This window comes from Mesocricetus auratus, unplaced genomic scaffold, assembly GCF_017639785.1.
Source record: "Mesocricetus auratus isolate SY011 unplaced genomic scaffold, BCM_Maur_2.0 Super-Scaffold_100676, whole genome shotgun sequence".
NCBI classification, from domain to species: domain Eukaryota; kingdom Metazoa; phylum Chordata; class Mammalia; order Rodentia; family Cricetidae; genus Mesocricetus; species Mesocricetus auratus.
In genome coordinates this window covers 160050503-160064321 of record NW_024429266.1, presented here as the reverse complement: position 1 = coordinate 160064321, position 13819 = coordinate 160050503, and the positions used below count along the sequence as shown (strand labels likewise).

At 42.9% G+C, this 13819-nt stretch overlaps 1 protein-coding gene across 10 annotated transcripts in view; it reads left to right on the top strand.

Annotated features, from left to right (window-relative positions):
• Foxp1 (forkhead box P1) overlaps positions 1-13819 on the top strand; it is a 405483-nt gene that overhangs the window by 162680 nt on the left and 228984 nt on the right. For all 10 annotated transcript variants that reach the window (XM_040738590.1, XM_005071201.4, XM_040738594.1 and 7 more), the window contains one exon: positions 9406-9596. In XM_040738590.1, the coding sequence (XP_040594524.1) occupies positions 9417-9596 (180 nt within the window). In that variant the 5' untranslated portion in view covers positions 9406-9416. The remainder of the gene's footprint in view (positions 1-9405; positions 9597-13819) is intronic.

Here is a 13819-nt window from a genome sequence, read left to right as displayed (position 1 = left end):
CTCTGTTAAGTCTGAGGAGTGGGGGTTAACTTTTACATTGATATATTCTAGAAGGACACTCTGGTATAACTCTAAAGGAACTGCACTTTTAATATATATTTTTTGTTTGTTTTCCAAGATAGGCTTTCTCTGTGTAGCCCTGGCTGTCCTGGAACTAACTCTGTAGATCAAACTGGCCTGGAACTCACAGAGAGCCACCTGCCTCTGCTTCCAGAGTGCTGGGATTAAAGGTGTGCACCACCACCTGACTTTAATATATATTTTACATATAGTAAATGATGTTTTTACTTTAATTTGTCATTCTTCTCTGTTTCATTTTAAGATGGGTTTGTGTCTTGTGTCATTACTAGTTCAGTAAAGCATGCTTTGGTGTCTCTTAATTTGACTTTGGGTGTACGTGACTCTTGTCCCTTTGACAGCAGGAACTCTTTAGGTAAGACTTGCCTTTTGTGATGTTTTGTAGACAGTGGAGAAATCTCAGCTTTCGCCATCTTTGCTGTTGGATCTTGGTTTTCATGGCTATTCCTTACTGTTTCTGGATCTGCCTTCTGTCTAATGCTGAGCTAGCCATCATGACACTTGCCTCAGTTAAAAAGCATGGGCTAGTGTTGGAGAGATGGCTCACCCGCTCAAGGCTAGGCTCACAACCAAAAATTTAAAAGGCATGTGCTTTAGAGTGAGGGTGGCCCCCAGAAGGGGTCTTTAGGGGTGCCTCTGACCTTCAATGGCAAAATGGTGTCTTTTATCTCAGAGAAACTAATCTGTCTGAGAGAGCAACTTCCGGGAAAAAATATCTATGCGTGTCTATTGGAGTTTTTGAAGGATAAAATTAAATAATTGTTCCTTTCACACAGCAGAGAAGTGCAAGCAACATAGCCCTGATGACCTGCATTCATTTTGTTGCCATGTTGCTGTGAACATATTGTTCTCTTTGGCCACCTGAGCAGTTAGGGGCTACAGGCGAGGAGGCAGACACATGAAGTGTGTCATCGAACATGTTACTCATTAATGGACGATATAAACCTGGCCTTGTGTGCGTTAAATTATATGCAATATGGAAATGGAAAAAAGCCTTCTCTGAACTGGTTGTTGGTCACTCTATTCTGCTGGGCCTTTTATGAGAGAACTTAGCTATTCGGAGGTTCTGATAATGACTAAAGCTCTGTAGGCTGTGTGAGTTCTCAAACTTCAAAACTATTGTCTTGAGTGGAAATGCGTTTTAACTCTGTTCTCTGGAACACCTGGCCCTTCATGCCTGACCTTCAGCGGCTTCCTTGTGGCAAAGCAAACAGCCTACCCTGGATTTTGCTCTCGTTTAATGACGTAAACAAGGGTGGCTCAATGTGCCAGGGAGTGGGCCCACACTCTCTGCTCGGTTCTAGTGTTTCCCAATGGGGGGCTTTCTTACCAAAAGTCTTTTTGTGCTATGATAACAGCACTCACTCGCCTCTTCAACACTGGCAGACAAGGGGACAGATCTACTGCTCCACCATCTCAAACTCTTAAGTTAGACACAGGCAGTTTTCAGAAACACACTTGGGGTGAAGGCTGTTTCCTGGACTCACTAGTGACTATCAAGATCACAGTGTCCTGAAAGCTTGGGTACGATGGCTCTCAAGTGCATTGCTGTCAGGGTATGGGGAGTCAGAAATCCTTTGTCTTTAGCCATGTGAAGTCTCCTGTTTTCATACTAAAAGCCTGCCATAGAAGAGAAACCTTGTTTTTGTTAGGACATTATTTTATTGTCAACCTATTCTGCAAACTCTGTTCTACATCATGGGTTACAGAGGAAGTTAACCATCATGCTCTCTGCCATTTCCAGTCCATCTGAATTGTCCTTCTGTCTATTAAATGTTCACAGCAATGAGATAGACTTAGGCCCCCTTCCCCAGATGATTATCTTGACTTTTCAATGAGTGAGACAGTCCTATTTCTATTTAGACCTAACATGACTATATGGGGTATGATGATATATGTCTCTATTGCCAGCATTTGAAAGAATGAGGCAGGAAATAGTGAGTTCGAGGCCAGTTAGACTACTTAGTAAGACCTTGGCTCAGAAATCTAAATGTTGAAGATACATATCTTAGTGGCAGAACTTTTTGACGCACAAAGCTATACATTTAATCCCTCATCACCACCAAAAAGGAAAGGAAGAAAAAAGATAGTGATTTCAAGATAAACTGATTTTTCAAACCACAAGTAACTCCCTGTAAAGAATTACAGAAAATATGGTATTTCTAAAAGTAAATATATCAAGTTGGTGACTAGAATCGATGTCATTCTGATCAAGAGGTTAGATTTGTATGTTCAAGCCATTTAATCACTTAGTCAAAAATATAGCGATTATCTATCAAATATCTGTTATGTGAAAGTAATACTTGAAAATGAAGAATGAAATGAAAGATGTTTTTAAATAAATGGAGGTGGCAAGGCGAAAGGCACATGCACACATGTGTGTGTTTGTGTATACCGGTATGGGGGGCCAGGGGACACTGCTGGGTGTCACTCATCAGCAATACCATCTACCTAATTTTGAGATAGAGGTTCCCAGTTGCCTGGAACTCTCATCTAATTAGCCTGAGCCTTCTGGCTAAGCAACCTGGGGATCTGCCTGTTTCCACCTCCATGGCACTGGGATTTCAAGTGTGTGCGGCCAGGTTAGGCTTTCTACCTCCCTGGCACTGGGATTACAAGCGTGTGCTGCTTGCCAGGCTTCATTGTGAATTCTAAAGCCTGAGCGAGGATCCTCTTGCTTAAAAGGAAGACTGTGTACTAACTGAGCCATCTTCCTTGCCCCAAACAGAAACTTTTTAATAGGAGTGTCTCTCCCTCCATTTAATTAATAAATATGAACTGTCTGGTTTAATTGATGAGCACAAACTGGTTTCTGTTCATCTTTCTAACCTCTCTGAAGCATAGGGAAGGCAGGAGAATCCATCACAATGTTGAAGCGAAGCATTATTCTGTGGAGTCCAGCTAGCATTCTTAGTCTCCTGTCTTGGATGTCCCACACTTGGCCGTTGAGGCTCGCCATTGTGGGCCTGGACCTGCTCCCTTCTTGGACCCATGCCTTCTTGCCTTGGAGAGCAGGCACATCACTTCTGCAATACCCATCTTGTCCACAGGGGCCTGTGATGATCCCAGCTTTGCCCTCTCCTCCCAAGAGGTCACATTTGTTTTGCTTTTGGTTTGAGCATACGTTTGACAGTTGCATTCCTCCTGAGTTTTTACTGAAATTCCAGATTTTCACAAGATAGATGGAGACCTCTGAAGTGCCTGATAAAGTTGATAATACATAAATCATTTTTAACAACAGGTAATATGCATAATTTACGGTGTTACCATGCTATCTTTTGATATTTATGATGGATAATGTTCAGTTTTTGCCCTCATATTACTGCTTTAAATTATACCACAAGAAAATTAATGAGAAAGTAGATTTATGGGTTTCATTTGTTTGTCAATTCGGAAATTAATTGGGTGTTAATTTTAGCCGTCCCTCATCAGACCAGGACTCTAGTACGTGTGCATTACTTTGCATTCATTGTAGCTTACCTCCCATTTACTGTGGGTCACTAGCTTTGCATACATTAAGATAGCCCTGCGGCTCATTCCCTTGATTACTTTTTGAACTGCCATGCATTAGAAAATTTACGCCTTTCTTTTATAATTATGAAAATTTGGTATTGGAAGGTGGTGTCTTGTGCACCCCGACTTCTCCTACTGCGCTTGCACTTGGGTGGTGTCTCCATGGAATGGGACCATTGGGGGCTGTGAACAAAGACTGTCTTCTGAAGCGTTCACTCGGGGCTTGTCAGGGTCGTCTCAGAAGAGCCGTTGTCACCGGTCCTCTTGTTTGGCTTGTCTTCCTTACCCACGTCTTGTTTTCACTATATGGCTCTGCTTCCAGAGGGGGACTCTGTATTGTGTTGACTGTTGAGCTGCCTCTGTCATGCCTCTCCTGTCTTGCTTCCTAACCCCTGACTATGACCCCTGCTGCTGCCCTTCCTGTCCTCATTGCTGCCTGATCCTATGTCACCAACTGAAAGGTGCCATGCCTTATGATGGACCTGTGGCATCCCCAGTCCTGCATGGCTTCCCCTGAGGGTTCTTGACTTTCGTCTGGGCTGTTCCATTGCCTCTCTTTTGCGGGGGAGTAACACATGTGTGGTTAGAGGGTGGGGCTTATTTGATGTCCCGGGCCACCCCACCATGTAGTGTACCTTGCTCCTTGAAACTCCTTTGTTTGTCTTCTGTTGCCATGTAAACACTGTGTGCCTTGTACAGGAAACAATTCTAAAGTCAGGACTGTCGATATTTCCCCCCCTGAATGCTTGATAAAAGATTATGAAAGATTTTAAAATCTTGATACAACATGAGCACTTAAAAAGTCCAGAAACAAGACCAGCCCACCACACCCCCTTTTGCTTTGCCGGCCTCCAAACTGTTAGTAACTGATGAGAAAGTGAGAGACACACGTTTACTGTTTCTGGAATCTTAACATTTACGATTTTCCCATCCTCCTCCTCTCGGTCCCTCGTCTCTCCCTTGCTCCTACTGCTTGTTTTGTCTTTAGCATCCCATTCCCCATCCTTCCTTCTCTGCATATGGATGTGCAATGAGGAGGAGGGTTGTTCCTTTTGCATGGGAGAGGGATGGTGGTACAGAGACCCTCTGCTCACTGTCCTGGATGTGGCATTACCCGTAACTTCCCTTCTCCCAACAGTGCTAGAGACATATTTTACAAAACCCTGTTTGGTTTAATTTACACATCCCTTTGTGAACAGACCAAGTTCTTTAAGGGCATTTATTCTGCTTCATATAAATAATTGATCAGCCAAGTTAATTTACTTCGGCCTGACTTGGTCAACCTTAATTAACTGCCCTGGAATCAAGACTGAACTTTTTGTTAGCTTAAAATCTTTCTCAAGCGTGATAACAAGGGCTTTATTTTTCCCTAAATTTTCAGCATCAACACTGTAACCAAGGAAATAATCATAATAATAAAGCTGTGTTTTAATTTACTATAAATACATTGGCCTGGACATTATGAATTTTCCAGGAGGTTTCCACAGAGTAGCTCTGTTGGCAACAACAATAAATAAGCACGTGAGACCCAGTTCTTATTATTTTAAAAAGTCCCCTAGAAAAACAGTGAGTCTTTGAAATTGGTATCTTTGTCATATTTCCAAGCGAGGTGGCAAGTGTGTGGTTTGGGCTTCCTTATGCATCTGACAGCCATGGGATGGCAGTGTCAGCCTTGTAGGGTCGCAGGGTATGAATCAGATGTTTTAAGCAGGTCCTGTCTGTATGCAGGAGGTAGGAGGTATACGGGAGCAGTGGGGAGAGGCTTGGCCCCATTCTTAAGAATGAGCAGGTTGATGGATACTAGGTGGCTGGAGCCTCCATATACATGATCCTCAAATCCAAGCACCATAGACAATTACACAATGGGTCATACTTTTAGGTCATCGTGGTGCAGGGTGATTCTTTGGCAACCTGTTGTCCCAGAGAGGAGGAGCAGAGGTTAAGCAAACCAGGTTCTTGGGACAAAACTCCTCTGAAGAAAAGAGAGTGCAAAGCTCTGTGGTGGAAGGGAGGATGTTCCTGGAGGCTCTGTGCTTGCTCTCCACTGACAACATGGTGATAGGGCCACCTCCTGAAACATTCCAGTACTGTTAGACCTTTTCTTCACCCACCTGCCACCCTCTTGTCTTTGCTGGGGTTTCTCCTGGTTGATGTACCGTTTGATCACTTAGCCAGGAACTCTCTGAGGAAGGAAGTCTTGATCATTTCTTGAGCTCCTGTCTGCAATGAAGAGTCTCTATGGCTGTATTTGTCCCCTGATTAACTGAGCATCACTTTCTTGTCTCTGAAATGAGGACTTGGGGGTTTGAGAAATGGACTGCAGGGTTTTATATGGAGATATAAAAGCTTATTAAATGCCCCAGGATGTTTGATAGAGACACCCTTGACCTAGACAGTGTCAGAAATACTTGTAGACACCTCTTTTTCCACATGGGCATTTCATGAAGCCGTTGGCCCGCGATTGGGGTTATACCTTAATGGAAAATTAAAAGTCCTCTAGCCTGTGTATTCCAGTTAGCAGTTGACTAACAAGGACATCCTTAGACCAGAACAATCCTTTATACAGTTTTGGTCACAAAGTCTGACCTCTCACAAACTCAGTTCATGAGCCAAGCTGCTTGGCTCCAGGCCTGCCAAAATTCTACTGGAGGATGTAGCAGTCTTTTTTGGAGCTGGATGGAGCAAAGGAGGGGCTTCTTTTCACACTGTGCCTCAGAGGAGGTTTTTTCACTCCACCTACCATGGTCGTTTCCAACAAGCACACAAAACCGAGGGTTAGGCTTTTAGATAATCTGCTCTTGGTCCCAGATCCCCATAGTCATGTGGTTTGAGGGCCACACTTGCGTAGTTCTGTTCAATAAGGACAGAATGTATGACTGTGTGTGCTCCTGTCTTAGGATAGGTGTAGAGCGCTTCTAAAGGCAGTTTGCCTGTCCGGTGAGTCGCAGACTTATTCAGAAGATGGGAAACACCCATTTTATTTAGGCGTCTTTTTTCATAACTAATAATAAAATGGGTATTACTGCTCACTACCCTGAGACATCTATCTAATTATTCCCTGGTCGTTTTACAGTGTGGGGAATGACGTAGGACAGTCAAGGGGCATTCAGAGTCCCTGCTGTACTGCTGCGCCTTTTCTCTTAAGTGTCCAAACATAGGAGTGGGCAAGGGTATGGTAGGGAAACTAAAGCACTAGGAGAAAAAAAACAAACCAAGGCTTTACCACATTGGGTGTTTTGAGACAGAGAAGATGTTTCCATGTTACTGGTCTCTTGTTACCTGTCTTGTATCTGTTTTGGGGTGGTGATTTGTTTTCTTGGGGTTTGTTTTCTTCTGTTTTGATAGAGTCTTCTCATAGTGGGAGCTGAAGAACCAAAGGCAGTTTCTAAAGGACAGTAATTACCAGGAAGTCTGATCCAAAGAGACGAACGCCATCGCCTGTTGTTTCACACATTAGCGCACGCATGCCATTGACCCCTGTTAGCACGCAGGCCAGTCTCCGTCCTCTTCAGAATTAGATTAACTAGCAAAATATGGCTTTCGGTTCCTGAAGTCCTCGTTGTAGCTGCCAGAGACTATGTACTAAAAAAAGGGTGAGATGGGAATTGTTTGAGTGGTCATTCTTCTGTCTGGTCGTCAGGCAAGCTGCAGAGAACAGACATCTGTTAGTTAAAAAAAAAAAACCCACAGCCTCCTGAAGGTGTCCAGAATGCTTCAGTTTTGATGTGGTTATGTATCCAGTGCAGTGGGAAAGGAATAGGTAGTAGTACTACATACGGGAAATTGGGGACATTTGAATGAAATAGTTTCTGTTTTGTCTGGTATTGGGAATTCACATTGAAGTCTTAATTATTTATACATTTCTCAGCTTTGTTGTTTGAACTAACTCCTTCCTTTAGTGACTAACATTTTTCCTTTCCAAGTCCTAGTCTGTGAACTTGGCTTGTGACCCTGTACCTCAGTTGTCAGAAAACATGCTACTATAAGGACAGCTCAGCCATGAAAGGGAGAGTATCTCCCGTCCTGTGCCCACCATGGCTAGCCATGGCACAGTGGAAATGAAAATAACTCAGGAGGCCTCTTTTTTTCTGTAGAATTTCCCTGTGCTGTAGGCTGGGCATGGGTGCAGGCGCATGCATGCCACTGTGAATGTTTGGAAGTCAGAGGACAATCCTCAGATGCTGGCTGTAGCCATTCTCACTTGAGATAGGGTTTCTTCACTGCGCCACAGGCCAGACTGTGCATTTGCTGCTAGAGATTTATGTATTTCCACATCCCATTCCCGGTCAGGTAAATGCTTGTACTACTGAATCGAGCTCTTACCCAGGTTCTGAGGATCTGATTCGAGGCCACAAGGCATGTATAACAAGCGCCTTTACCCACTGAGCCATCTCCCTAGCCCAAGCCTCAGTTCTCTTTTCTGTGGTGGAAATGGTGATTGTTACTGGGAGCTACAGACCACGCAGGAATCACCTGCACTGTGGAGACCCTAGCACAATACAGGTGATCAGAAGATGTGTTTTGTCCTGGTTGGGTACCTAATCGACTCCCCAAGTTAATGGTTTTGTGCACATAGAGTAACAAGAATTAAATAGTTAGTGTCAGGTATTGTCTTTGCTGTAAGGCCAGCACCTGGGAGGCTGAGGCAGAACTGTGAGTTCAAGGACAACTTGGGCTCCATCATAGAACCATGTCTCCAAAAACAAACAAACTAAACCAAAATAAAAAATAAAAACCTGAAAATAAGAGAAGATAACAGATTTTTATCTATTCTTGCTATATTTTTTCTAGTAGACAATTTAGTACTTTAGTATTTTATTTAATTAGTTTACTTTTTGGCGGTGCTGAGGTGTAAACCCAGTAGCCCACATATGCTAGGTGAATGTTCTACTGCTACGTCGTATCAAAGCCTCACAATTGGGGCTTTAAAATTCTGACCTTTTCTGTGGTCTGCCTATGCAGCCCTTTTCTCCAAAATTAAGATTAAAAGGATCACCCTGAAATATCAGCCCTTCGATACCTTGGAGTTCTGTCATCCACCAGGAGGAGAAATTAGCTTCGAATGTGATTCCCCACGAGAGCCCTAGCTCTAAAACAACAGTCATAGCCTGCATTCATTCAGTCTGGAAAGGAAAGTCCTTTCTGCCCCTGTCTTTCTAGCATTGGTCTGTCTTACAGAGATGACCAGTTTCAAACTGCCCAGATGGTGTCAAGGATTTAGAATCCTCAAAATACTTTTGGTGTTTGACTGCCAGTTTTCAGCACCGATTTCCTGCAGGGGACTTGTAGTGCTGAGTCTTGTCACTTGAGAAATTGAAGACAGAGAATATTTCTTCTCCCAGAGTGTTGCATTGCCATAAAGTGCCTGAATCTGATAATGTTTACATTGATAACTTGCATGGTGACTTAAAAGTGTCCTGTTTTTTGGCAAAGTATCTGAATCCAATCAGAGAAATTGAATCCTAAATTTTCCTCGGATCACCTGAACCTATGTATTTTTCCTAAGAGGGACTGAATGGTATATTTTAAACCATTCTAGAACGCGAATTGAGAGTGGCAGCTGTAGTCCTAAAGTAGGGGACCAGTCTATTAATAAGGGAGAAAAGTGCTGAAGGAGGAGGACAACTTCTTACAGAGTTCAGCACCATGGTAAGACAGAACTTTCGTTCTCAACAGCAACCGTGTTAATCTCTCTCTCTCTCTCTCTCTCTCTCTCTCTCTCTCTCTCTCTCTCTCTCTCTCTCTCCTCCCCACTTCTATTCCCCTTTCTCTCTCTCCTTCATGCCCCCCCTTTTCTGAAAATCCTCATCTCAGGTTTTTGAGTCATGATGCAAGAATCTGGGTCTGAGACAAAAAGTAACGGATCAGCCATCCAGAACGGGTCCAGCGGTGGCAACCACTTACTAGAGTGTGGTGCACTTCGTGACACTCGGTCCAACGGGGAGGCACCAGCGGTGGACCTGGGGGCAGCAGACCTTGCCCACGTCCAGCAGCAGCAACAGCAGGTACTTTCCTGGGAACTGGGGTTGTGAGTGGGAGTTGAGCCACTGTCTGTGTTACAGGAGCATCTGTCTGCCTAAAGCAGGCATCCAGGGGTCTTTCTGACTGAGGCTAACTTTGAGGTCCTTGGGAGGTGCAAGTGTCTTTCTGGATGGTGGATGTTACACTTCTAGCCCCCGACATGTCACCTAAACTTTTATTATTCAATTAAATGACTTGTCTGGGAAAAACTGGTTGTTGATGCTTGAGGTAAACAGTAGACAAGTAGAACCATAATTGAACAAAAGCAGGCTTAAAAATGAACCTTATGAAGAAAGAAAATGAGCTGAAATGAAAGAACTAAGACTACATGGGGTGTAGTCAAATAATGAAAATAGAGACAATTAGAAATATAAGTGAATATGGTTAAATAACAAGCCCATGTCTGTCAGACAGACATCAGTTTGGGACATGTCTTCCTCCTGTTTCTAAGAACTAGGGTGTCTGCATTTGTGTATGTTTCATGGAGTCTGACCTCAGGTAGAGTTGGCAGTGGTGTTTTACTGCTCTCCTATCTGGGCCTCTTCAACAATTCCTTTGCCTGAGATAGTCTCATTCGGTCTTTGCCCTTCCCAGGGTGGACGCCAGTCCTTGGGAGTAACTGTTGAGACATTTCCCGGTGGTACAGGTGACCTAAGACGTGGTATTGTGTTGGTAAAAGCTCAAATGTAAATAGCATTTCCTTGAAGACTGGATTGGGTTCCCACCCCGTGGGATCAGGAAATATTACGAGTTTTTGCTACTGATAACAGGGCAGGTTTTGTCCTTGATCCATTTATTTTGTAGTTGTGGTACCATGCGTAATCAGGTATTTAAGAGAAAAAGAAGAATGAAACATCTTGGAGAAATTTTGTAACTTTATAGAGAAAATGTTGGGAAATGCCACAAGAGAAAAGGACAGACCTTTTAAACTGGTTTCTTAAAATGGGAATCAAATTCTTAGGGCTGGAGCCCTTGCTAAGAGTCTTTGTTATCTTCTTTTTCTGAGACACACTCTAACTTAGCTGATGCTACTGGCTTTGAAATGAGCTCTGGATCCTCTTGCCTCTACCTCCCAAATAGTTGAATCGCAGACATGCATGAAAATATAAACAGTCAGTAGACTGTGAACCCATTAGATATCAGTGGATGCAGTGTGAGACCATGTTACCAATTTGAGGAAAGATTTGGTAAGAAAAAGAAAGGGAAGCTGGCAGACAAACCAAGTCAGTTCAGGGGACTTTAGAGTGTGACTTGATGTCTTTTCTTGTCACGCCAACTATTTCTGCCTCCACTATAGACACCCGATCAGCTAGAGTTTATGCTACTGTGTTGTATTAATTTTGTGCACTTTAGTTAACACACAGTGGCTGAATTCTAACCAGGGAGGTTGTTTGCCAAACCCAGGAGTGCATTTGCAGCGATTGTCACCTGTGTGATATCCTCATGTACTTATGGTGAGATGAGTACTTAGTATTTTTAGAATACCATCTTCTGTGACATTCAAGACAGAGATGAAGATGAACCATTCCTTTATGAGGTAGTTGAGACCGGGCTAATGCAATTTGCGTTCCAAATAATTTTGTATTTAGAGTACATTTGTTATTGAGAGATTAATTTGTTTTGAATTTTACCTGAAGAACTAACAAACATTCAGAATATTAAAGAGTTTAACCAAGGAGCCAGCAGGTAAAAATGCTTGCCACCAACCTTGAGGACCTGAGTTTGATTCCCACCACCCACATGGCAAGAGAAGAACAAGCCCTTCAAAATCCCCTCTCCCTCTCTTACACATAAATGTAATAATAATAATAAAAAGTTTAAACAATGAAGTATTTAACCAACCACGAAAGTCTACATGTTCAGTACACCTACCAACACACCCTCACCATCCTTCAGAACAATAACAGCGGTAACATGAGTGACATGGAAGAATGTTCTGGAAGCATATTTTGGGTGTATCTTTCTTAAAAATAATGAGTCAGCAGTCAGTCACCTGGGCTGGACCTTCTGGAGAACATGTTGTTGAATGGCCATTCATGCAGTGTTCAAGTACTTGTCTTTTGAATCCACTTTGAAACTTGAAAATAAATATTTCACGGCAATTTTCTGTCTATTTGTCACTGATATGTTTGAGGAAGAAAGGCATGTGTGGGGTTGAGGATTGTGGCTAAGGCTGTACTTATTGTGGTTGGCAAGCCTTTTTAGTCCTTATAAAACACCCACAGCTGCCTCGACTGCCTGTGTAAGAGAAGTCTCTGAAGAGGTTGGTGAGGGGAATGGGAATGTGTAGGTGACAGAAGAAAAACTCCAGGCTCACAAAGGGCCCAGGGGCCCAAAGCTCCCCATGTTTTCTGCCGCCCAGAAATCAGCAGCAATTAAACTGTGTGGAGAAATTGTGAGTTTCGCTGGTGGACCTGCGTGGTTTTCGTCATTTTTCTCCTGCAGGTTTTTACTCGAAGTGAGAAGGCAAGCACTGAGAAAATCGCAGCCATGCTGAATTCATTACTGCGGTAGTCACACAAAACCACGGATAAAATTTCAATATCTGCAGGCCACAGTTGAGTAAACAGTTGCACTGAAATTTAATTCCTGTTGACTTTTCCCCCATTCCTCGCCAGGGGCACATTCTGATTCCATAGTACAAAGACAACAGGGGTTACAGCTTTGATTAATGTAGGACAGTGGAAGAGAGTTAGAACTGTAAAATATGTCAGAAGTCCACAGAACACAAAGATCTGACTTCAGACTGCCTGGTGTAAAAATGAGTTAATTACACTGTGAGTTACAGGGAATGGTTCAGAATATTCTGCTTGCACCAGAGCCTTTGGTGTTATTATTCTGCGAGGGTGGGGGTCGGTGCCGGGTTGGGCTCCTTCTTGCCAATCATGACTACAAATTATAGTGAGCGTCGTTTTCAGAAACTTCAGCCATCACAAAGAACCACTATCATAGTGATTCCACTAGTTGCCTATGTTGAGTCTCAAACAGAATCTGTTTTAAAGAATTATCTAGCTGACAGACTGGAGAAATGGGAGGACTTCGGTTTTCCATCCTTTCTTGAAAAATCAGAACGTCTGGCACCCTTGGGCGACAGCCCCACAAGGGCAGCAACTGCTGGGAGATGAATGGCTGCTGAGCTGAAGACGGGGAGCCCCGTAGCCTTGTGGTTTACCGTGGCTCCACCCAGCGGAGTAAGGCCCCTGCCCTCTAGGCAAAGCAGCTAGGGATGTTGGTCTGGAAGATGCATCATCCTTCAGAAGTTACCAGCCAAGGAGAGGGGCGGCCATTAGTTGGAGGAGCCCGCCCACACAAGTGCCTTGTCTTTCCTCCTCAAAAGGAAGCATATTGTCTCTATAATGTTTCAACTCTATTTATATCCAGGCTCTGCAACTATTACAATGGTTTTCTAATAACGTAATTTGATAGCATTTCTGAGCATTCTCTTGCAGCCCTTGAGTAGTTCTTTACCCTGTACCATGACTGCTTTTTACTTCCTATTATGCCGGCCTCCATTTCTATGTCTCTGAGTTCTGTGTTAGAGAATGACTACTCCATCATGAAGAGCAGCAACAGATACTATTATTGATTGTTAATGTTTTTTTTTTCTCTCCCCCCTTAGTGGAAAGATTTTAAAATGTCCAGAGCAATTTCATAAACTGTGTGGATTAATGTGTTTGAAAAGTCTTGAATTTTTGAAAGCAGGATTTTATTTCCATATTGCTGCAAATGAGAGCTTTTTCAGATAAGCATATTACATAGAACATAATGTTTAGAAGTTTCTCCATATACAGCATATGCTGGCAGGTCAATTAACAGAATGCATACCAGAAAATGTTTATTCAATAAAAATGAATAGCTGTTAAATAAACCAGCTATTCTTTGACAACATCCATTTTTTTAATGATGGGTGCTTTCTTTGGGGAGGGGTAAATTTTTTTGGTACCACCTGGCATTTTTATTGTGTGCAAATCAGCAAAAGGAGAGTTTTGGTGGTTGTGGTTTAGGGTATGGCTATCGTTTTATATGAGGAGAGCAGTTTCCAGAGAGCGGGTGAGAAAGTCATTAAAAAAAAGATATGCTGTGCTTGCAATTTGTTACTTAAGGAGTATAAGTAAATGAAGGGCTTACTTTTTGTAGCCTGTCTGATATTTGGTTTAAAATGTTGGAATTTTTGGTCAAAAGAAGGAGTGTATATTTCAAGTTAACA